This window comes from Folsomia candida, unplaced genomic scaffold, assembly GCF_002217175.1.
Source record: "Folsomia candida strain VU population unplaced genomic scaffold, ASM221717v1 Fcan01_Sc015, whole genome shotgun sequence".
NCBI classification, from domain to species: Eukaryota; Metazoa; Arthropoda; class Collembola; order Entomobryomorpha; family Isotomidae; genus Folsomia; species Folsomia candida.
Window position 1 is genome coordinate 876,879 of NW_019091207.1, and position 24,767 is coordinate 901,645.

The window sequence follows — 24,767 nt, forward strand, 5'->3', positions numbered from 1 at the left end:
AAGAGCTGGCAAGTACCACATTTCAAAGCCTTAAGCCTAAGGTTCAGTTTGAGTACTCATTGGATAATCTGCGTCAACAATGTCAGCTGTGAGGCTATTTTCCGTTGGAATTTCGTAGATTTCTTCGGATTCTGTCCTTCAGCGCCTTCACGATGGGCGTGGTCCCTGTAGGTTTTCCAAAAATTTGTCTTCGACTGTTCTTGGTCGATCCGGTCCCCATGAACGTTTTTATAGCCCGCTGGATTAAATTAAAGTGCACGTTCGATTGCTGTTACACTTTTAAAGTTCGCCATTTCTTTTTCCATTTTTTTAGTGAAAAATTATTGCCACCCTCGTCCTTTCAGTATTTTCCCTGCTAGCATTCTTTGCAAGCAGTTAAAAAGTGATATATGCTATTTATGTAAAATCGCACGAGGAATCCAATGCACTTATCAGATTATCATTATCTCCAGCGGTTTTAAAGTTTTTAGCTATTAACACTTAGCCTGCCCCTACTAAGTATGTAGGTAATATGCAGTTGCAGGTGTAATGGTGTTTTTATATTTAAATCAGATTTGTACTTGTATGTATACTTTATATTTTAGTAATTTTATGCCTTTGAGTAGTTAATGTATGACATTTACATATTTTTTAAGGAAATATAATGGAAATTATGCGTATGCAATCCGCCTCCTCGAATGTAAAAGTTGTTTAATACTTTGAAAACTTACAAGTTTATTCTTCAGAGATTGTCACTAAATATTTACAATGTCAAGATATATAAAATAAGTACAAAATTCCTAACCTATGAAAATAATGTTTAATAATAATTAAGTTAAAAAATATAAATAAATACGAAAAAATAAATAAGATTTTCACGAAATGTATATGCCAAAGATGCCAAACCAGATAGTATGTATCTGTTTTGACATCTTTAGAATTTTGGATAGGAATTGTGTACATAATTTGCATATCTGTCAGATATTCAAAATATGTGCAAAATTCCTAACTAACATATGAAGCTAACGTATGTAATAATTCAATTATAGCTGAAGTAAAAAATAATGTAAAAACAAACACGAAATACGTAATTCTCATAAACCTCAGACTACTTATCTCAACCAAAAAACTCCTCAATTATCAAAACCTACTCAAAGTCTCCATCTAAAATCATGACAAAGAATCTTATAACCAATTAATTAATACTCGAAATGACTAAAATCTGAATAAGGCATCAAACTCTCGCTAAGTTTCCAGTGGGCCAATTTGTTATCTAAGAGTTGGCGACACGTTTCCGTTTCTTCAAAATCCTCCTGAAATCAGTCAGATAAAAATATATACAAATTTAGATTTATTTATACTCGTCACAAACTTCTTCGCTGATAAGAAATAATCTCAGAAATCGAAATAAATAAATAAATACTCACCCCAATGCAAAATCCGGTCAGGTTAAGGACGCTCAATGACCTGGTGCATAATATCCCTTTGACTATGTAAAGTGGCAAGGTGAATCTGGACATTGGTGGCATGTCGTCCAAGATAAAGTCGACCCGTTGCAGTTCTGTAATTCAGACAAATAAATAAAGTTTCCATTCAAAATAGTATTTTTTTTTAGATTTTTCAATTCAATTCAACAATTTTAATACATATTTGTAAATAATGGAAATTAACTTACGAGAAAATCTGGGCAAACAATTCACCAAGGCGGAATGAAATGACGCCGCAACCCTCTCAGATCTGAGTTCAGCACACTGCAAAAACTTGATCTTGAGCTTCTTAATCTTCGATCTGGCCAAAGTGTCCAAAACTTGACCCACGTACACGTTTTGATAAGCGAAGCTAACAGTAAGCTCCAACTCTTGCACGTTTGGAAACATTTTTAATAGTTTGTCCATCGAGCCCTGATTCTCAAACGAGGGGACAAAGACCACATCAAGAACGACCTTCTTGACATGGACGTTAGGATTTTTTGCCGTGATGTCCCCCATTCTGTAACGTCTTGGACCGAACATTGTCCCAAACACGGTGCGCTGTGGACACAGCATCATATCTCCCAACGAGGGTTGAAAGTCGCAAATCACCAGCTCCCCCAAATTTGGCAATCTTTGCAAAAAATCTTCACTCCCTAGTCGCAAGCCCTCATAATTCTGAAACTGAAACACCTTGAGTTTCGGCATGAGGGGGAAATCCATCGTGAACCCCTCTTCATACCTCGCCATTCTCCCCTGCAACCCAAATCTGCCCCATTTGTCGCCAACCATTTCAAACTTTTGCAGCGTTGGGCTCAACTTTTCTAAAAACTGGACAAATTCGGTCTGCACTTGGGCCGTGATTTGGGCGTTGATCTTGAGCGAGGTGAGTTTGGAGAAGGTCATTGAGTTTTGCACGCTTATCGCCACCTTGTCGAGTGGGCCCCCGGTGAGGGAGAAGCTGGTCAGGTGGCCCGAAATCTTCGCGTCTCTCAGCGTCATGAGGAAGTAGGTGAAAGTTTCTTCCCCGCAGAGGGAGAAGTCGGTGTCCAATGTGATCGCGTTGGGGGCGATGGCGAGGAGGCGTTTCAAAACGGCCGTGCAGTTCAAGGCGCGTCTCGGTCGGACGAGGGAGGACTTCCCTTCGAAGGAAATGGTTAAGTGACGGATCGAAGGAGAGGTGAAGCTTAGTCGGGATTCGATCTCAGGGTCGAGGGAGTCTTCGTAGTCGAGTTGTTGGAGGTGGGACAAGGTCAAGTGGGTCAAAGAGGGACAGTCGCGACTCACAAGTTGGGACACGACAGAGAAGAAATGGTTCGTGCCGAGGGAATTGGCCGGGTCTTGGAGGGCGAAGGCTTGTAGGGTGAGGGAGGTGAGGGAATGACCGAAGGTGGAGAAGAAATTGGACGCTCTTTCGGACAGGAAGGGGGACGAGGTGTGGTGGAGGTTGTAGGTCAGACTGGCCATGGGAAGGGTGTCGGTGGGGGTGAGCGTTGAGAGGAAAGCGTCACTCCGGTCGTCGTGGAGGGAGCCTTCGAGGTGGATCTGGGAGCGAGATCGGAGCAGGGGGGTGGCCATGACGGACCAGAGGGTGGATACTTGGCTGCAGGCTTTCAGGGAGGCGTGGTCCAGGTGGGGGAAAATAACTTCAAGGACCTGGGAAGATATAAATTGGGGGATATTAGTTACTTCATAATTACATTATTATTACCTAATTATTCATAAAATTCGCATAATATTGTGAGCACGAATATTTTGTAAAAATATGGATAAAGTGATTGCATTAGAGTAAAATTAAATATTAGAAAGCTTAATTGTTATAATTTAACTGTGTATATAAGTAGTTGTCTCAATACGCCTCGTATTTACATTTTACAGCGAGCAATCACTGGATGATGTTTTATGGAAATTATCATTCAATGTCTCAATTTGCCTCGTATTTACTCATACCATTACAACGAGGTATCATCTCCCTAAACTCACAAATAACTCAACTATCAACAAATGGTAAACGACTTCTTACATATACAACCAACCAAATACTCATGAAACTTTAAGTTGAATAATTCCATCAAAATCTCGTATTTTTTAGACAACCATTTCAATTCAATTATCAAATTTTATAATCCAACATAAACAAAGCATGTAAATATATAACAACTGTAATCTAATATTGTGCTGGTAGTTGATAGCCCAGCGAAACAATTAACCGTTGCATGGAATACCTATAGGATTCATGAGTCATTACTTTGTTAAATATGGACACACCACGTGCATAGTATGCATGTGGTTGGTCTGTTCTGTATGCACTGCATACGTACAGAACAAGCCAACCATTCTAATTTGATAATTTTAAAAATATATGTACTGACAAATGTCGCAAACAAATCCGACTCATTTTCAGCAATTATTATCAGGACGGCGTAAATAATCTCATGAAATATTTTTTGTGCGATAAAATCTCAACTGTGTACGCATACAAATTAATTACGAATAATTGCAAATTCAATATGAAACCCAGATTAAATTACTCACATTCGCAATCAGGAGTGGATTTGTTTGTCGCCAGCTTGTCGTCTCCTCTTTGGCGTCTACGACGAAGGGTTTGTCCTCAAATCCTTGCAGGATTTGTGGCGAAATCTTCTCCATCCTTTGAGCCGAGGACTCCCGATAGTATTCGTTGAAACTGGTTGCCTGGTTGGTCTTCTTGGCGTGGATGCTGTGTCTCGGGACAAGGTCGTAACCGATCTCCATAATGACTTCTTCTGTTTAATGGGGGGCAGTGGGGATGTTTTACGTCTTGGTTGGGATGTGGATTGATTTTGAAGCTTGCTTACTGGACGAGGACGAAATTGCGAATGAGAACTGATTGTCGAATGCTGGGCTTTTTATTTACTGGAGGCAGTTAAGGAGTTAAGGATAAGTTAAATGTGGTAGGAAGCAAGTAAGCAGGCAAATGCATAGCAAAGTGAAGGGTCACTTGGTCGGGAAGTCGGGTAGCGCGATACCTGAGGAAGGGTTAGTTTGCAGGTACTGATATAGGTTTCTTGGTAAATTGGGTGGGATTAATATTTCCAGACCTTCCAGCACATACTATTCTGAAAAATATTGGAGGAAAAATATTCCAATGCTTTCATAAGGCGCAAGGTGTAACTCAATATTTTTGACCGATCGTTGATACCAAACCGCACATTTCTGGAAGTTGTCACGTTTCTAATTCCTGGAGGATATTGTTCACAAATATCTATGAATATAAAATGCTAACGGATTTATTCTTCGAACTATTGTGGAAAATATGATAAAACTTGTCTCTAGTGGGTTTAAATACAACCAAAAGTATCGACATTATGATATGATGTGAATAATTAATTGTACGTATCTATTAAAAAACTACTAAATACATGCAACTGTTTCAATGTAAAATTTGCAAAGTGAAGGGTCGGGAAGTTGGGTAGCCGCGGTGTACCTGAGGAAAGGTTATGAAGGGAAGGGTTTTCTTCGTGGCCGGTACCGAAATATGTTTATTGTTAAATTGGGTGGGATTAATATTTCCTTCCAGAACGTGCATTCTGAGGAATATCGGAGGAAAAATATTCCATTGTTTTTCAAAAGGGAAATTTCTTGGTAAATTAGGAGTAATATTTCCAGAACTTCTAGAACACACTATTCTCAGGAATATTGAGGAAAAATATTCCAATGTTTTCATAAGTTTTTTTTATTTTGACACTAGAGTCTTTTCTAGTCACTAGTTGATGTTGTATTTTTACTCTTTGTATTTGTAAACTGACCAATCTTAATTATTATGCAGCTATATAACATTCAAAATCGAAATATAACATTTACGTCATAATTTTGCATTTTATTAATACTAGAAAGTACAATTTGTAGCGTGAGGCAAGATGAGACTGGTTAAAAAAATGTTTAACAAAGACGCCATGAATAAAATAAATATGTGGATCATATTATTAATTATTATTTTTAGAAATTTTGAGAATTCTCTTTTCGCGACTTACTAAAGTAATTGTTTGATATATAAATAAGTACATTAAGCCATATAAATGTTATAATCTATCTATTTTATGAATTATGCATTAAATGAATGAAAAATACGCTGAAAAAATTGCAAACAAAATAAATTTTACAATATCAATGCAATGTTGAGATACATTAGAAGAAATATTTTTATTGAAATAAGTCCTAACAGATACATACATAAGATTAAGATAAATCATCCGGAATGCAATTATGAGATCAAATAATAACAATAAATCACGAAAAGTTGCTTGCATCGACTTTGGGTCACTGACTAGCAATAAAGTAATACGGAAAGTAATTGATACTTTAACTATTCAATCATCTAAAATCAAAAGTTTTTGCATGATGAACACTTTCTTGATCCACGACTATTCTCCCACATTTGCTGTTGAGACATTGATGGGCGTAATAGAGCTGTAAAATGAAATAAATTCATAATTTATCTTTTTTTCTGCAAATAATTAGTTAACTACACTTACATGATGATTGATTATGCATTTGCATTAGTGGCCTTGAGTGAGAAATATTTTCGGTAGCTTCATTAGCCAGATTGGTCTCCAAAGCTAAAGTGGCAATCCGTCGGAAAAATAGCTCCACATTTTCTCCAGACTTTGATGACACTGACCAGTACTGGAGAGAAACAAGGATAATTTTAATTTATTTATCTTTAAATTATAGTTTGAAACAACTCCAATCTCGCGAGTATCATAATATAATACCGCAAGAGTGTTATCATGAAATTTTGTATTACCTCGGCTTCCATAAGGTTTGCCATTCGTATACCCATTTGATGAATTTTGTCTCGGTGTGTTTCATTCTAAAATGAATTTTGAATAGTTACAACACGCATGCACAATATTTATCTAAATTTATTTAAATTCTTTTCCTCACCACGAGATCAATTTTCGTGCCGACCAAGAATTTTAAAGGCACTACACGGTTGGCACCGACTGTATGAAAGAATACAATGCTAATAATAATTACAAATAATTTCACAAATTAATTAATTATTCTTACCTGCATCGTCCATCCACCTCTGGCAAGTCGACAAGCTTTCTAAATTACTTGAATCGAACACAGTAACGACAATGTTGGCCCCTCTGTAATATGCTGCAGCAATGCATTTGAATCGTTCTTGTCCGGCTGTGTCCCATCTGAAATTTAACCCGAAAATTAACGTTATCAATTTATCCCGTCCAGACTTTCTCCCTTAAATCCTTACATTTGTAGGTTAAATGGAATGTTGAGTATCCAAAAGCGTTCCATTTCATAATCAACTCCAATCGTAGCGTTATAATGGGACTGGAAAATATCGCGACAAAACCGATTGATAATAGACGTCTTCCCCACTCCTATTTCAAGATAAATAAATCAATCACAGGTCATATAACCCCCCAAAAAAACTCTACTCACCCACATCCCCCACGAAAACGGCTTTGGCAAGTCGTACAGGAATACTGGAACGTCCTCCCGACGAAGAACTGGAAGATGAAAGACGGTCCAACTGCAAAACAGGGACACTAAATATCATACAACTATCAAAAATTAAAACTAATTAATTAATTAATTACCTGATGAGAACTAGCAACATCCGAAAGTGTCCTGGCCGAAGGAGTGAACGTGTTGAGGGCATACGGCGTGGTGGCCTCGTCCCACGCGATGGGAAACTCGGTGACTTGACGACTCTTGATCTTGGTCACGGTCGTTGTCGTTGTCGCCATGATGTCGAAAGATCATCCCACTAAAAAACCCGTCCCCTCCATTTTCCATGCATTTGCATAATCAGCCTGTCAGCTGCGCAACCATCGAGTTTGCTTGGCGGTGGGACAACGTGCTCTCAAACGACCAGCCGCACTCTCCTCTCGCCGTCACCATTGAAGAAATATTCGGCCACATGGCTCCCAAAAAAGAAGGTAATTATTTCCCCCCACACCCCCTCAAATTAACCCCCACCCATCACAATTTATCATTTTTGTCCCTATATTTCTAAAATTGTTGTTGTCCTTACAGAGAAGAAGCCCACCAAGGCCGCAGGGGCTGCTGCTAAGAAGGAGAAGAAGCCAGCCGCCGCGACCACGAGTGCGCCTAAAACCCCGAAGGAGAAGAAACCAAAGGTCAAGAAGGTCAAGGTCAATTTGACGGCGCTGCAGAAGCGGTTGAAAAGTAGGCAGAAAAGGAGACAGCTAGCAATCAATAAGGCGCTCAAAATCCAGAAGAAGGTATGCTAATTGATTATTAATTATCAGTATTAAACGAGTATCATTTAATATTGGTTATAAAAAGGATGATAATAATGTGGGAATCTCGATGAAATGAGTGATTACAACATCACATTCCTGATTTAAACGAATTTAATAAGATTGTTCATTCGATGTCGATTTGTGTTATATGTAAATGATGTAATTAGTTAAAACTGTAAAAATAATTAATCACTATTTACAATTTATTATTATTCGTATATCCAGGTAATCAAAGTCGCTGATGGCGAAAGAAAACGAGTCCGCAAGATCCGACCCACCATCCAGTTCAAGCGACCCAGGACGTTCCGCCCCCCAAGGAAGCCCAAGTTTCCAAAGAAGGCCGCCCCCCGTCGTTGTCGTATGGACGCCTACAACGTGATTCAATACCCTCTCACAACCGAATCCGCAATGAAGAAGATTGAAGATAACAACACCCTCGTCTTCATCGTTCACCTGAAATCTAACAAATTTCACGTAAAGGCCGCCGTTAAAAAGTTGTACGAAGTGGAAGTAGCAAAGGTCAATACTCTGGTCAGACCTGACGGCAAGAAGAAGGCGTACGTTCGACTGGCTGCGGATTTCGATGCGCTCGATGTTGCCAACAAGATTGGCATTATATAAGAAAAACAAAATATTCCTCTGTTTTTACTGATTTCCTCCAAGCTTAGTAAGACAAAGAAATATACTAATCTTTTTCTTGTTAAATTACAGCTTTTGAATTGAATTGTTTCATGTTTGTCCTTAATATTATTCTGTGTGTAAATCACTCATCATAGACCGACATACATGGCATGATTGCTGCATAAAAAAGTCTGTCGCACAAGACTTTTCTACTTGTCAATTTTTTACATTTTAATGACCCCCCTCCCCCCACTCAAGTCTACTTCTACTTAAATCCCCCCTCCCCTTCCAGTCTACTTAACTAAAAATCCAAATTCCATTAAAACCCCTCCTCTCCTCATAAAATTTCCGATCCATTCCATTCATCCCTTCCAACCAAGTTACCAGTTGCGGCGTCTATCCCAAACAAAGCCAACTTTCCACTTTCTAACAGCATCCAAGCACAAAATTTCGAAATTCTGAACTCTTCCTTCAACCCTTTGAACACACATTTCATTTCCATGCAAAACCACTCACCAACCACAAAATATATGGATTATCCCCCCCGTCCATCTGCCACCTACCACAATCCCAGCCCAACTCCTTTGCCATCTCAAGTTCACAGCGTGCCAACGTTTAAATCGTTTCATTTTTCATTGAGGATGCGTCTGCAAGCAACAAAGCCTACCCAACAAAACTAACACAACCAGATTCACCAAATAATATACAACGGATTCGTTCACTGGGGAAAAATCATAGTCGAAATAAAAATTAAAAATTGCCCCGAAAACGCACCCCTCCCTCCAAAAGGATAGCACCTGAGTGGAGGGTGACCTTCCGGGCAGCCGGTGAAATCGCAAGGTGGGTTAAAAAATTGGCAAAATTCGCAAACTTACATTTTTATGCAGATATTAAATTCCTACAAAAGTCTTTTTTGGCTTGGACGAATAAATGGTTTGTTCAGGCATCTCCAGCTGGCGCAGGAAACATTTTAATGAAATGTATTGCATGAGAAGCAGAAGAGTTGTTGTTATTATAGAATTGAATGAAGGCGAAAATAAATAAGTTAGCAAATTGTGGTAGGAATCATATTGTCGTTATAATTAAAGTAAACAGTTAAAAATTGATCCTTCATGATTTTGTGGGATGAGACATGCAGTGAAAGGAAAAGATTTCCACTTTCATTCCCCGGTTTGGGACGGATTTTTAAGTAATAACGGAACCAGTAAGTTGCTTATAATAGATGGTTAAGATTAATGAGGGTGATATTTAATTAGTAAAAGTTTGTTTAATGAGTCATTAAGTAATGGATGGATAGTATGATGATAACTGAAGTTGGGGAAGGTTCCAAAATTTACGGAACTTTCACCCACCTAGATTTTTTGTCTGACCTGAATCTGATCTGAATACGGAACATGAATGAATGAATTCAAAATTGTTCATGTATTGGAGCAGGTTGTGGTTATCGATAGATTTAATTGGTAGTACTTAATAATTACATAAGAATCTTATGATAAGATGATGTTATACAATAAAATCTGAAAGAGTTTGTGGCGTAACGCCACGTATTATGTATAATGTTTCATCATCAATCTGGAAATAGTGCTGGTCATGACAATTGACGTTGTTAATATCCGTCATGATCATTATGAAATTTTAACCTAAAAAATGTATAATTTGAAAAGCTATGAATCCCTCTAATGTACCAAATTCTTTTTCATATTTCTCTCTTTAGATGGATCCATATCACCAAACAAGTCATATTCCTCCGTTGCAGAATACGTCTGGAATTTCGAATATATCGGGTCATCAAGCCACCTCCAATTATGTCGTGCAGTTGGATCCAAATTCTGGCCATTTTGAAATAATTGACAGTTCTCTCGTCACCGTACCCTCGTCCACTCGGACCGTAGAACTGACTGGTCTGACCACCGTGTGTGGCGAAAATGACGAAGCCGTTTATAAAATCAGGGACGACGAAGACTTTTATATCAGACCCCTCACTGGAGATCAGAGATTTCCAACGATCGACATCGATCCAGTGATGGATGTGGGAGACCTTTTTTCCAGAAATGTGATTCAAACGCAACCCGATCAAATGCAACAACAGCAAATACAACTTCCTGTACAAAATATACAGTTTGTTCAACAATTAGAAAATCATCAGTTAGCAGTAACCCCTCATCATCATAACCTTCAAACCCATCCAATTCAGGCCCAACTGCAAATACAGCCTTCCCAACATCAACCCCAGATCAATTATGCGCTTGAAGAAGTTGGCGGATTATCGATGCCGCTTGGTCTTGAGAGTTATCAAGTTCAACAGCAGCAGCAGCAGCCTGTAACTACCAGTAGTCTCGATGTCGTTGGAGGAAGTGGACAAGTTTCAGGGACAATTATGTCAATAGTTTCTAGTTTCATATCCCCAGGTGCTACAGCCGTGCAGGTGGATAATAATTTGATAATTTATGACCCATCTGGACAAATTATTCAAATTCCTCTTCCAACAAATCAGACATCAAATCCAACTTCCACACAGATACAAACGGTAGTCCCAACTACTTCCATTTCTTCGTCGGGGTATCAATTCCAAACTGTTCAGACATCCTCGCAATCCGTGTCTGATAATAGTATGGCGACCTGGGTGGATTTTGTACCAATGTCTTCATCCTCAACTGGTAGTATTTTGCTTGATACGTCAACCGTGTCGGTGGCGTCTTCTTCACTTCCTCAACAGCAATATCTTTCCGTGGGTAATAATAACATGACGACAATTCAGTTTCCACCGGATCAGCGTGAATATTCAATTTCGACGACGTCAACGGAACCCTCGTCAGAACATCAGACGTCATATTACACCATGCAAAATGTTGAACTTGTACCAACAGCGAGTTCTCAGAGCGTAATGTCGACCAACAGTGGTACAACAGCAACGTTTACTCCCGTAATGCAAGAAATTACTAGGACTAATGAGGGTGTTAGTGATCACTTATCCAGACAAGAAGGTTGTATACCTGCTCATGAGATTGCTAGCAGTGTTATTAGTAATAAATCCTTGCAAGAAAGTGTTCATGCAAACATCGAAAAACCAGTAAAGGAAAGTACAACAGCGTTGATTCAAGAGAAAGTGGAGTCCTGTACAAATTCAGAATCCGTTAATGTACCAATTACGACCACTAGCGCAGATTTATCTATAAAAACAGCTTCTTCTTCAGACCCTGTCAAACACCAAGTAGTGGATAATTTTGACCTCAAAATAGTTTCCTGCTATTCCTTGTCCCAATCAGCATCTCAAAATTTAAACAAGACTGAATCAATTGATGAAACCAGGCCTGCTGTATGCGATGAGAGGAAAGATAGTAATGAAGATAGTCCAGTCGATGACAGTCCAGCGGGTAGCGATGAAAGGGTGGAAAATGATAAAATTGATGTCAAATCAAGCGAAATTGAATCTGCTAACGACCCTCAATCAACTTCAATGCCAGTGAAAGACGCGTGTCATTTTGTGAAAGAACTGAGAAAATTAAAACATTTGGTTCCTGATACAAATTCACGGCCTGCCAAGACTCCAAAATGGTTGTTTGGATATGTCGACGACGATGATGAGCTGCTTCTTGCCTTTAAAAATAGAGCCGACCCCATGCGTAAGAGGATGCAGTTTTAATTATATTTTAAATTTTATAATCCAAGAAAAGGATAAATATTGAATTTATTTCACTTTCAGACACGGACATTTGCCATTTTTGCTACAGATGGTTTTACAGTACCCGAGACCTTAAAAAACATTTAAAAAAGGACCACGCTGAGAAAAACTGTCTTCATTCCTGTAAAATTTGTGGGGCAAGATTTGTTGCTCGTATATTAAAATTGAGACATGAAAAATTGCATAAATACGACTTAAAACATCGTAGTATTGTGTAAGTAAAGTAAATTTCAGATATTTTTCCCATATTCAAAGCCAAAATTATGAATTACATTAGATCTTATTTAATTCTAGATACCTTCGACACCCCGAACTGAAAAAACATTTTAGAAAACGTTTTAGGTAAATCTCAATTTTTGACACTTGAATAAACAGGATAACTAACTATATAATTATGTTTTTAATTATTTTAGGCCAGCACCATTTTCGCCATGGTATGAGTCACATATCAGAAAAGTGTGCAATCTAGTCAGCGACATTCCGTTTACTTGTTTCGAATGTGGTACGGAATTCTCCTCGAGTGATTACGTTCAAGATCACTACGACCGAGTTCACGCTATGCAAGTGTGTGGGCTTTGTGGGATGTGTTTGTCAAATGCGAAATCATTGATTCAACACGAACAAGAAATTCATGGTCACTATTCTATAACGGAAAACTATGTTGGAGGTGCTTGGGGTCTGTGGGAACATTGGCAGTGTGAAGAAAGTATAAAATACGAAGTTATCCAGTCCAACGTTGCATACTTTCATAACTACGCCTTACCCTGTGCTGATGCGGTCAAAGTGTATGAAGAGGGTAATTTTATACTCACTTTAAGACTTGGAAATTAAATTTTGAAATTAATTAACGTTTCTTTTAATTCATTTTTTCAGACTTCATTGAGCGACACGTAGAATTTAATGACGACGACGTCACAGTTGTACTGGAAGGTCAAGCAAACGACCAGAAAGAAGATGCCGCTTCAGATTTGAGCAATACCGAAAGTTCTTTTTCTGTCTCGTTGGATGATGACAATTCAGGAGTTCGGCTTCCTTTTGCATGTGATCAGTGCACCAAGTCGTATGACAATGAATTCGACCTTAAACGCCATGCCAGATGTCACGGAAATCCTTCCAAGGCTAACTTGGCATGTCAATATTGTGGCAGAGTTTTCAAAACTCATAGTCATAAAAAGGCAAGCTTATATATTTTTGATTCCATGCAAAACAGCGTATTTTATATCGTTTGTACTAACTTTACACCTATATTTTATGAAAATTAGGAGCATGAAAGGACCCATACTGGCGAGAAGCCTTACGTTTGCCCAATATGTCAACGCTCATTTATTCAGAGCAGTAATTTGAAAAAGCATATGCAAACTCATCAACAAACCTCGCTACAGTATGTCCAGTGATCCTTACTCCTCCTCCAATAATCATTCGTTTCAATTAACTTTTTTTGTACAGATGTGGGACTTGTGGCAAACAATTTATCAAGGAGGCATCCCTAATTCTTCATCAACGAGCGCATGCACAGGATAGGAAATTTAGGTGTGCGATCTGTGATAGAGCTTACAATTATGCTTCCTTGCTGAAAAGGCATATGCGGGTAAATTTTTATAAACTTTTAGACTTTTAGACGAGTTTCAAAATAAATTTGTAAATTAATTAATGAATCATTTAATTTATTTTTCAGATTCACACTGGGGAAATGGTGAGTAACTTTAGATTTAAAAATATCCTGACTTAAGATTAGCATTATAATAATAAACTATAATTTCAGCCATATTCCTGCGAATCATGCGGAATGTTATTCCACGAGCTGGTATCTCTTCATTATCACAGGTAATTCATTTATGTGATTATGCAAATGAGTAACTGAGTTATGTGATTATGTAAATGCTTGCAACAGTAAGTATAACCATTTAATCACAATTACAGGAAAAAGGTTCACACAGGAGAACGTCCCCATAAATGTGAGAAAGAGAGTTTGTCAATTATTTTTCACTTGATATTTTAAAATAGTACTAATATCAACATTACAATTTGTTTAGGTGATACGTGCGGGAGAGCCTTTATTTTATCGTCTGATCTCAAAAAACATGGTATGTAAATAGATAATAAGAAGTTCTAGAATTTGAAATGTATTAATTATTTGTCATATTTTCTTCCATAGTTCAAATTCATCTCAAGCCCCCTTCCGATAGACCTGTATTGAAACCATTGAGGAAGAGATCTCAGTCTAAAAGTCTTGATAAATCCGACAATCTTCTTGATACCCCTCTGTCCTCCCCAAATCCTAAGCATCATGATTCTGGAAATCGAATTTCAATATATTCCCCCCAATTAAATTCTATCAATTTGGTTAATTCCATCATTACCGAGGATGAAGAGTTGGACAATGATTGGGAAGAAGAAGATGAGGAGGAAGACGAAGAAGAAACTCAATCCATTCTATCCCCATCGCCATGTTCTTCTCTAGAAAATGAAATTATCTCCAACAAACCTGCCGTTGTCCGTGTTTATTCTCGAAAAGATCAGAGAACTTCGAATCACAACTCTCCCATTTTAAAGGAAAGAGAAACAACGGAACAAAAACAACATCAAGACGAGAAATTATTAAACAATGACTCCTCGCAGTCAACTTCCGTATTTACAAATTCTCACATTTCTACAGAATCCGAGCCGATGGAAATTGATAATAATGAATCCACCACGCCTGCTTCATCTTTGCTGCAACAACCTTCAGTAATTATTTCGCAACATCCCACAACCCCCACAACCCCCAAACAATCAGTTAGTTTCTTGCCCCATCACAGTCTGATATCCGAAGAAGATGCTGCATTACTTCTTGCCATAAATCGCGGCGATTTCAACCATTCATCAAACAATGCCGTATTTTCTACCACCTCCCAAGTTATCGATTCTGTCGGCACGTTCACGACCACGACGACACGGGAAGTAGCACCAAGTGTTGAAACAACGTTACCAAAATCAATTGATGATGTTTTACAACTTTCTGAAATTAATCAATTTAACGACCTCATAACCAACATTATGGTCGTGCCGGATGCCTCCTCAGAAATTGAGATCATTCTAGATGATAAGAATAATCGCCAAATGCAATAAGCAATTTCTTCTTGCTGGTGCAATTCGGACACGTGTGATGACTACATACATATTTATATAAAAATCGCATATTATGTATTAATAATTGTTTTCGTCTTATTTACTATAACTTTATTTATATATTATTATAATTTTTAAACTTATGTACTTACCTGTACGCGTATATGACTCAGATGGATGTTTGTGCAAGTCACATCACTTATCGGCGATAGTTTTTATATTTTTTATGACAATTCTCTGACATTTTGCAACCTTTTTTTATTGTTGTGCTTAGTATTTTGGATGACAACTAATGATTTCAATTTCATTGGTCATGCTCAAACTCAAGTGTCAATTATTGAAGCTATATTATTATAATAACACTGATAACAATTTCTATAATGAAGTGAAATCATAATAAATGTTACCTAAACTGAAAATATATTATAGTATACGGATGGATTTTACTAAAAGTGGTGTGACCAGAAAAACTGCGATTAACCATAATGGGTTCAAAGTGTTTCCTGAATTACAAGCCTCCTGATTGCAGAAACATACTTTCATATTTTTTAGGGTGACTCCGTCTATAGTTTCATAGTCGTAATCCAAGTTTTCGCATTTGTTGACCATGTCCTTCAAAAGGGCGAAGACACAGCCCCTGTGGATGTCGTACATGTAATGCAAAAGGTTAATTGCATACTTACAATGGAGGTCTCCTGCCCCTGCGTATGCTCTCAGCTTTTGAGCAAACTAGTGTCAATTGAGAACAAATTTAATTAGTAGGAAATTTGCGAAAGACAATATCTCCCAACGGGCTCGTTTGGCAGAGATATTTGCATCCGAAGAGGAGAAAACGCACAGCAAAGTAAAATCAATAATTTGTCAACTTTTGTCGCATTATCTCTTCTTGGGATGCAAATATCTCCCCAAAAACGTGCGCATTGGGAAACCGTAACTTTTGCAAATTTCAGGCTAATTGAATTTGTGCCAGATTAATACCTGTTTGCTCAAATCGGAGAGCACACGCTGGAAGACCTCCATTCTCATTCTCAGTATAAATATTTGCATGCACATAAATATATATATTCCTTATTTACTACCTGATAACATGGTGCACATTTTGCATATCAGCATCCAACTTTGCACATATCAAGTCTAACGTGTATCCTTGTGGGGTCGCTACCGTTCCATTGCTGCCGATTCGGGACGGATTATAAAGCGTCATTCCGTCGTCTAGAATTACGTTCCCGTTTGCCTTCACATCATTCCCATCATCGATTTGTAACAATTCTATTTTGCACAATTAAGGAAAATTGAGAGTAAGCATTTATATGTACATGCACCAAAATTTTGTTACCCTGTATGGGCCACGGCCACTGTCCACATTCCATCAAATACGCGTCAGGTACTTTTGTGGCGTTACAGTCAGGACGGTAGAAAGTACTATTTATCGCTATCGATGTGCAATGGTAGCAATTGAGAGCTTATTCGGAAAGATGATACGAGTAATTAATTAATTAATACACGTATAAACCAAATACGGAGAATTCTGTGGCCGCGGAAGCGTGTGGACAGAGGGACCATGTCCCCACGGGTATTCGATGTCCCCATCATCTCCCCCATCTTATATAAACCCCTCCCTCTCCTATCCCACAATATTAATGTCCCCACAGCTTCCGCAGCCACTCTGAGAACTACTACTTACCCTCCGTGAATGTAACGCTGTATGCAAAAAGTAGAAACACGATGAAATAAGTCATTATGCCGATTTTTGAAGATGCGACTTTCACCGTTTCCTGCTCACAGAAAAATGTTCCACTTTGCATGAATGAAGTCTCATTTTATCACTTTCTCAGCAATTTGCAATCTTCCCTTGCAGCAGATGTCAGAATTGCATGCGTTTCATTCTCCTAAAACAAACAGACATTGGGAATTATCAGTGAAAACATGATTTAGTCATTTGCATGCACGTGCTATCGTTTACATTTTAGGCGTGGTTATATACAATTCAGTTTTACATATGCAATTTTACAGCAAAAAGGTGAAGGCCATTAAATTGGAGTGATACTGATTACACATTATCCACATTTATTAATTGGTCATTATCTTCTTGAATACTGGGTAGTTTCACAAGCTATTAGTTAATTTATTTGTAATCGCAATCACTGTAAGGAGCAAGCCAGCAAAAATATTGGTAGGCCCGAATTTAGGCGAAGTATTGCACCCGGTCCCCTTGCAGTAACAGTACTCGACCTCTTTGACCATGCCAACGGGGATTAGCATGAGGTCGTTTCCAGGTATGCAAGTCTTTCCCTGGTAGATTTCTTCTTTTGGAAGCGTGGCACATCCTCGAATGTTGATTTGGCCACCAGCGTCGCTTGTTCCTTTGATGTGGACACAGTGCACGTTCATGGGGTCTTCTGGACCATGCCCAAATTTCCCGGAGGTCACTTGGTGTCGAATAGCAGCTGAAATGCAATTGCATATAATTAATTTAGGGTATGAAGTATTGAGGTTGCTTGATAACTGTGTTTCGTTTTTTTTTGCGGGTTTGCTACCTTTTTCTGCACTGCAAAGCAAGAAAGTGCAAGAAATGTGAGGCGAAGGAAACTGGGAGAAGGTGCAAAAAATACGCGCAATATGCGACGAATAAAGATAAGCGGCGCGGCGTCGTTTCTCGCGCCTTGCATTTCTTGCATGTCAAAATACATACAAAAAAACCACTTTCTTGCAAGTGGTAACTTGCCAGTGTTTCGTTTCTTGTGGGTTTATTAATACATTTCTTGCACTGCAAAGCAAGACATGCAAGAAATGGGAGGTGAAAGAAACTGGGAGAAAGTGTAAGAAATATGCGCCATCTCGCCACGCGCCGTATGAAGTATGCGCAGCAGGGCGTCGTTTCTTGCGCCATGCAGGTCAAAATACCTGCAAAAATTTCTTCCAAGCGGTTATCTACTTGCACCCAACCACACTGCTGATAACTCACCCAACGCTATGGGGCTGTTGTACCCAAAACAATCCTTGGTTAAGTAGTTGGACGGTGGACTCCTCTTTGCACACCCTTCCGCCGACATGTTGGGGAATTTTTCAATCGAAATACACGAGTAGCATTGGAGTGCTAATTCAAAAACATACAAATCACTCATCTAATTTTACTCACATTTTCAAAATTATTTCCAAACTTACGCTCATAATGGTCGTGATTATTATGGTCATGGTTATGCTGAGTACTGTTGTACTGCGCATTTCCAACCGCACTTGCCTCGCAAACGGACGAAAAAACGGCCAGTACGACCACCAGGACAAAGATCATTCTATCGAATTCCATGTTTTGTATGCGCCTGACCACCAAAAAATTTAAAAGAAAATGGAATCATGTACCGCAAAACTACCACTTTTATAAAACTTTTAACCACAATTGAGTCAAATTGTGTATATTTTCTCGCTAAATTTTCTGCCTTTTGTCGTCGGGTATATTTATTTTACAATGTTTGATGAATGACAGTACATAAATAAATACAACAAAACCTCGGAATCGTGTAGAAAATTGATCATAAAACAGAGATTACATGGTTCTAGATACGATGCATCATAAAGTAAATATGTACGTGCCATGGGTTGGATACAATTTCGGTGGATATCATCAACTATACCCAGTGGCCGCGGAAGCGTGGATGGGGACACAGAGGGACAATGTCCCCACGGTTATTCGAGGTCCCCGTCATCTGCCCATGTTACATAAACCCGTCCCTCCCCTATCCTACAATGATAATGTCCCCTCATGTCCCCACGGCTTCCGCGGCCACTGCTCACTAGCACCCATACATATTCACAACAGTTTGAAGCAGCCAGGATATGAGAACATCTCCATTTGTTTTACCGCACTAGATAAGCAATTCAAACAAAGCGTTATTCAGAGCAGGGGGACAAGATATGTTCATATCATATACAGGCAGGATATGTGCATATCATCCCAACTTAACCGATACCGACATTCGTCCTCATTTCCTTTTAGTCATCTTTAGAATTGTAAACGTACACGAGAAAAACTAAAAAAGTTTATGATACAAAGTCTGCATTTGCTTGATGATGGAATTCTGTAGGAATGCAGAAAGCTTGCAAAAATAGAAAAATGTCTCAAGTAACATGTCCTCCAACGTCAATTTAAATGATTAAAATAATAAAAAGATCATCTTTTTTTAGGAGTGCCATGTCAGAACTTTAAAAGGATTAAACTAATTGTAAGTTGAGATATCTAGATTATTAATCGTGCATGTAATAAGAGGCCAAGTTGTCATCTTGCTTGACAGTTGTGTTGCATGTAACCGAGACCGAGAACACTGTTTGAACAATGATAAGCAGAACTTATGTGTGCACATATCATTCATCACCAGTACGTACGTACATATTTACGTAGATATCATCCATCCGGTGCAGAAAAAATAAGTCAATAGAAGAAAATCTTTAAAAAATTTTTTGGAGAAGGTTGTCTCAACACGTGCGTAAAAGTGTATTAATCTACATTTTACATATGTGCATATCTTAATATTACTTATCCATCTCGCGAGTAGGACGGAAAAAAAGTTCGTTCCTAAAAATCGTTTCCGAATTCCTGATTTTTTCCATGAAAACCGCAACAATTTTCGTCCCATTCCAAATCAGGATTGAAGGAATAATGAAAATTGTGCAATTAAAACGCCCAATGTCAAAAATACGTTATTATTTTAATAAAAATAATACCCCGCGATTTAACGGTGATCATTTTGTGCTTGACTTTTTGGATCTTTTTCTTAGGTGAAGGAAAAGTAACCATAAGGTGATCATGTTAAAAGATCACCATGGTTACGGCGAAGCCTAGGTATGCAATCAGCTGCAACTTTGAAAAGGTCGCACTGAGATTTCGCCCAAACCGTTCGTTGCATGGAAAACATGCTGAAACAAAAAAACCAGAGAATTCTGTTTTACAGATACGTTTTTTTTATTTTTTCAAAAATTCTAATTCCTTCAGGTAGAAAGTCCGATGCCTAAAATTTCAAATCCATTTCTTGGCATCAAGGAAGTGTTTCCGACCGGGGGCTTGCCATTTTTATTATTCTCCAGGATAATACGCAAATTGTAAGCCTTTGTTCGACTTAATCGGATCAAAACTGACGGAATTAGAGCTTTTTGAAATATTCGCATTAGGCAACCTATTTACGTGTTAAGTTACTGGTTGCTAACGTGCGGGGATAGTTTATTCAGCATCGCTATTCAATACTCAACATATCCAATGTTGCTAGACAATCGAATTACGTTATTATTAGATCGCTAAGTGTCAAGGCATCCTTGACAGAACAGAACAATCCTTAAAATTTTGAAACTGGGGGATTAAATTGGCATGCCACGCATCCACACCCACTGCGGAATTAAATTGGTATGCCAAGCGTCCACAAACAGGAGAATTAACAACGTTTAAGATTTTATAATTGCATATGATTTTATGCATATAAGTTCACAAATCACTAAAAATAATTAAATAAATAAATTTTAAAAAACAAACTTAGGTGAAGGACGCGCTTAAAATATTAAAACAAGAAGCATTAAAAAATGTCATAAATCGTTTAATATTTATTAACTTTTACTTCACCGGGGGCCCAACTGTTAAATTTTCAAAGCAATGATAGTCAATAATAAATGTAGCTAAACCAACGACTTGATTAAATATGAAGGGCAGCATTACAGAAGTTATTAAAAATACGCCAGAACATGAGCAAATTTCCTCTATAAGAGGTGTCGCGATTTATTGAAAGATAATCATTCAAATCTTGCAAGTTTAATATACAAATACATATTACGCATTTCGTATAATTGTTCCAAATCCTTGAAAGTATACCTTTTTTCCTGTGTTAGTTGGGCCCCCGGTGAAGTAAAAGTTAGTAAATATTAAACGATTTATGACATTTTGTAATGCTTCTTGTTTTAATATTTTAAGCGCGTCCTTCACCTAAGTTTGTTTTTTAAAATTTATTTATTTAGTCCTTGGATTTTACATAATAAAAATAAAATTTGACAACTTCTCACCCTCGCGGAATAAGATAACATGTTGGGTCTATATCTCACTACAAAGTTTCGGTATTAAATTTACATATTCACATTTCATCAAGTAATAAATGCAAATGTCCAATATTTACGTTTTCTGAACAGGAGACGACCAAAAACGTTGCTTGTCGCAGTGTTGCTTATCATCTTTATAGTTTGGGAGGCTGGTCTAGATTTGATGGTACGAGAAACGTCATATTCGCAATTTGCGTACCCCTTGGCTCTCACCAATGATGAATTCTATGATATCGTGACCAATTTTCGGTAAGGGTTTTATTTCAAATTATGCCTTACTTAAATTAAAAATTTGGTTAAAATTAAAATGTTAAAATTTGGACACATTTTCAGAGAGAAAACCCCCTCAGCTTTGACTCCATTGAATGAATATTACTCGAGTGTGACCACGCTGCCAAGCAAGGCTACGGCTGGATGCGAAAATGACCACTATCTTGTAAGATTCCACGGGTTTTAGTATCACTGACAATGGAGGTGCTCTCTAATTTTGACCAAATTAGTGTCAATCGTGTACAAAATTTAATTAATGTAAAATTATAAAAGACGATATCCGAATGGGCACGTTTGGCAGAGATATTTGCATCCGAAGAGGAGAAAACGCGTAATAAATTTGGAAAGTGAAAAGGAAATTACATGGTTCAAAGAAATTTGTCAATTTTTGGCACGTTTTCTCCTCTTCGGATGCAAATATCTCTGCCAAATGTGTCCATTGGGAGATCGTGTCTTTTCCAAATTTCATACTAATTGAAATTGCCATCGATTGAGACTAATTTAGTCAAAATCGGAGAGCATACGCTGCGAGACCTTCATAAGTTCAGAAATTAATGATTACGAGTAATTCCCGTCCAAGTGGAATCACAATTATAATTAATCAATCAATCAATGCGAAATTTATTTTATGTAGCTCATCTTGGTAAAATCGGCCCCTCATAAGTTTGAAAATCGAAACGCCATTCGACAAACTTGGAAAAAACCTGTGCCAGGAATCTCTACAAAAACTGTATTTTTCATCGGTAACACAGACAATGAAGTCCATCATGCTTCCCTGCTTGAAGAAGAGAAGCAACAAAACGACATCGTTAGAATCCAATATGCAGACACGTACTACAACAATACGATCAAAACGGTGGCCGAGATGCGATTTGCGGCAGAACTTTGTCCCAACTTTGAATATGTCATTTTAATTGATGATGACTACTACTTATCGGTCCGAGACCTGCGTCAATTCACGGAAGAAGAGTATCCCAAAGTGGAAAGACTTTATGCAGGATTTACATTCTTTTCGAAACCGTTGCGACATCGATTTAGTGAGTTGCATGTTAATACTAAAATTCATGTAATATGTGAAATATGCAAATTGCATTATACTTTCAATTTGATTTAACGAGGGACTCGACGACTCATTGCCAAAATCAACATGTTTTTATAATTTCTCAGCTCTGGGAATTTATTTTAACATTCTGGACGACAAATTCGTAGAGCAGGTCGTTGCCAATTTTTGAAAATATACACTCCAGATTTTGAAAGTTTTCGAGTAGGAGATCTCAAGTTTAAGAAGCCTTCAGAAAAACTGGCTTAAAAAACTCGCCCCCATTCTATTAATCAACTCACTGACTACAAATTTATCGTCCAGAATTTTAAAATAAATTCCCACAGCCGAGCCATGCCTCAAAAATGTGTTGATTTTTACGATTTTCGTAATGATTCATCGAGTCCTATCCTAAATATGAAAATTATTTCAGGAAACAAATGGTTCATCGACTTGGACGAATATCCATTCGCTTATTTTCCCAAATATGTCACCGCCGGCAACATCCTGATGTCCAAATCGGCTCTTTTGGATATTTATTATGCCACATTTTTTGTAAAACCGTTTCGCTTTGATGACATTTATGTTGCCATTTGCGCCAAGAAAATGGGGATCGAACCAATCCACTCGGACCGCTTCAAATTTTGGGTGGAAAGTGGGGACCAGCCGAGAAAAGGATTGATAGCGGCGCATGGCTACCCTCCAGAACGGCTCCGAACGTACTGGCAAGTCCAAAAAGAAGCTGGATTTATTTATTAATCGACTAATCAGTGTTTCTTTTTGTGAGCACGAAATTATTTTTATGCATGCATGGTGCATAAAAATGCATGAAAATGCACAAAAATTCATAATATTACATGAAATGCAACTTATGCAGGGAATTTCATGGTTTACGTTATTTTACCGGCGTCCACTTACCGACGCATTATTTACCGACTAATTATTTTCTGACTCAATTAATCGAATATTTAGAAAAATTTGCATTATTCCAATATTATTTGCATGCAAATTATTTTCGTGCATTTTCGTGCATCTTCATGCACTTTTTCGGATTTTTAGTGGGTGATATTAAACGTTTAAAAACATTTTCGTGCACTAATTTCGTGCAGGTGTTATTTAGCAGGAGAAACACTGTGACTATTTAATACTCTGATTTTCAAATGCCAATTGTTTTTATTAGTTAATTTCCATATTCGTAGTATTTTTTTACAAGTCGAAAATAAATGTTTCTCAATAGAAAAAAGCGTGGGGTTGGTTTAGTGTTCCGAAATTTTGGGTGTCATGAATTGAATTATGCTCTGTGGCGTCTTATCCGAAGAAGTTTTTAACCATAGTACACGGCTGGTCGATAAGCCGCAATGGGGGCGGCATAGGCGGACCGATAAGCGTACGGCGAGACGACGGCGGCTCTTGGGTATGCCAAGTATTGCGCGCTGGCAACCGCCATGGCGCAGGCGACGAGGAGGAGGATGGCGAACTGGAAAATTTAACATTTTAAAAAAATGATTACTAATTTTCAAAATATATAAATATGAATTTACTTACCAACTTGAACATTTTACCGGAGGAGGAGAAGTCTAGTGTTGATTAACAATTGAAATTATAAACTGTGATACATTCACAACCGTCGAAGCCCTATATTTATACGGCTAAAATTCCAGTAAAAACCATAGTTTAATTGTTTTTTGGGTGTCAGCAGTACCAAATTAAGAGCCCAGCCCATCTCGACCTGACTAATGCCACAAAAACGCTACATTTCCAATGACCCAGCAGGACTCTGTCGATAGATACATAAAATATTCATCTTGTTCATTTACATATCCAGCATTACATAATATGTAGATGAGTCGTAAAGTAATACAATGTAAATTGATGGGTGATATTTTTCAGAATCGATTTTTATCAATGAGCCGCATTTATGCAACAAGTCAATCACTTATCTTGACAATTAAAGCGTCTTAACGTTGTATGCACATTTGTACCCACGCGTCCGTGTCATTCATAAAGAGTAAATACGACGGGCTTACTTTTCCATTAAAACCATTCCTTTGTTTAACAGATCATGTAAATGTTGTAACAATAATTGTTACAACATTGTTGTTGTGGCACGAGAGCTGAATCGAGAATTTACATAATTTTAATTCATGTAACAACAATGTGTTGTATGCAGCTTTCATCAAATTCATTATCAAGATCTTCTTTTTGCACTTATTCTTTGTCACGTTCAAGGTCATGCAGTTTAAAAGTTACGT

At 37.9% G+C, this 24,767-nt stretch overlaps 5 protein-coding genes and 1 long non-coding RNA gene across 14 annotated transcripts; 3 read left to right on the forward strand and 3 right to left on the reverse strand.

Moving 5' to 3' along the window:
- Positions 1-5,605: 5,605 nt before the first annotated feature.
- LOC110856124 (ras-related protein Rab-34) lies at positions 5,606-7,232 on the reverse strand. Its single transcript, XM_022104567.2, has 8 exons — positions 7,055-7,232; positions 6,897-6,987; positions 6,706-6,835; positions 6,501-6,637; positions 6,375-6,433; positions 6,235-6,300; positions 5,963-6,113; positions 5,606-5,897 (listed from the first exon to the last, which is right to left on the reverse strand). Exons 1-8 carry the CDS (start codon positions 7,202-7,204, stop codon positions 5,812-5,814), a joined length of 870 nt encoding a protein of 289 aa, XP_021960259.1. The 5' UTR covers positions 7,205-7,232; the 3' UTR covers positions 5,606-5,811.
- Positions 7,233-7,260: 28 nt separating this feature from the next.
- LOC110856125 (60S ribosomal protein L23a) lies at positions 7,261-8,433 on the forward strand. Its single transcript, XM_022104568.2, has 3 exons — positions 7,261-7,396; positions 7,494-7,702; positions 7,949-8,433. The coding sequence occupies exons 1-3, from the start codon at positions 7,378-7,380 to the stop codon at positions 8,342-8,344; spliced, it is 624 nt and encodes a 207-aa protein (XP_021960260.1). The 5' UTR covers positions 7,261-7,377; the 3' UTR covers positions 8,345-8,433.
- Positions 8,434-8,664: 231 nt separating this feature from the next.
- On the forward strand, positions 8,665-15,553 carry LOC110856123. Of its 2 annotated transcripts, none has more exons than XM_022104565.2 (13): positions 8,665-9,184; positions 10,059-11,967; positions 12,048-12,240; positions 12,321-12,368; positions 12,440-12,822; positions 12,900-13,201; positions 13,289-13,407; positions 13,473-13,614; positions 13,702-13,719; positions 13,789-13,850; positions 13,947-13,981; positions 14,060-14,110; positions 14,182-15,553. In XM_022104565.2, exons 2-13 carry the CDS (start codon positions 10,059-10,061, stop codon positions 15,132-15,134), a joined length of 4,215 nt encoding a protein of 1,404 aa, XP_021960257.1. In that variant the 5' UTR covers positions 8,665-9,184; the 3' UTR covers positions 15,135-15,553. The 2 variants fall into 2 exon arrangements, with proteins under 2 accessions (XP_021960257.1, XP_021960258.1); XM_022104566.2 differs by lacking the exon at positions 8,665-9,184 and adding an exon at positions 9,346-9,548.
- Positions 15,465-18,677, reverse strand: LOC110856339. 3 transcript variants are annotated; one of them, XM_035856879.1, is made up of 6 exons: positions 18,300-18,677; positions 18,100-18,231; positions 16,819-17,581; positions 16,471-16,596; positions 16,214-16,403; positions 15,465-15,771 (listed from the first exon to the last, which is right to left on the reverse strand). In XM_035856879.1, the coding sequence occupies exons 3-6, from the start codon at positions 16,937-16,939 to the stop codon at positions 15,558-15,560; spliced, it is 651 nt and encodes a 216-aa protein (XP_035712772.1). In that variant the 5' UTR covers positions 16,940-17,581; positions 18,100-18,231; positions 18,300-18,677; the 3' UTR covers positions 15,465-15,557. The 3 variants fall into 3 exon arrangements, with proteins under 3 accessions (XP_035712772.1, XP_021960516.2, XP_021960408.1); XM_022104824.2 differs by lacking the exons at positions 18,100-18,231; positions 18,300-18,677 and adding an exon at positions 17,672-18,087; XM_022104716.2 differs by lacking the exons at positions 15,465-15,771; positions 16,214-16,403; positions 16,471-16,596 and having other exon boundaries at positions 17,165-17,581; positions 18,300-18,638.
- Positions 18,678-19,417: 740 nt separating this feature from the next.
- On the forward strand, positions 19,418-23,827 carry LOC110856195 (beta-1,3-galactosyltransferase brn). Of its 6 annotated transcripts, XM_035856943.1 has the most exons (7): positions 19,418-19,611; positions 19,685-20,656; positions 21,129-21,224; positions 21,297-21,455; positions 21,540-21,642; positions 22,111-22,513; positions 22,949-23,827. In XM_035856943.1, exons 3-7 carry the CDS (start codon positions 21,193-21,195, stop codon positions 23,272-23,274), a joined length of 1,023 nt encoding a protein of 340 aa, XP_035712836.1. In that variant the 5' UTR covers positions 19,418-19,611; positions 19,685-20,656; positions 21,129-21,192; the 3' UTR covers positions 23,275-23,827. The 6 variants fall into 6 exon arrangements, with proteins under 6 accessions (XP_035712836.1, XP_021960355.1, XP_035712837.1 ...); XM_022104663.2 differs by having other exon boundaries at positions 19,418-20,656; XM_035856944.1 differs by having other exon boundaries at positions 19,418-20,526.
- LOC110856196 lies at positions 23,664-24,221 on the reverse strand. Its single transcript, XR_002548549.2, has 2 exons — positions 24,061-24,221; positions 23,664-23,992 (listed from the first exon to the last, which is right to left on the reverse strand). It is a non-coding gene; the product is annotated as an uncharacterized LOC110856196 (long non-coding RNA).
- Positions 24,222-24,767: the final 546 nt, after the last annotated feature.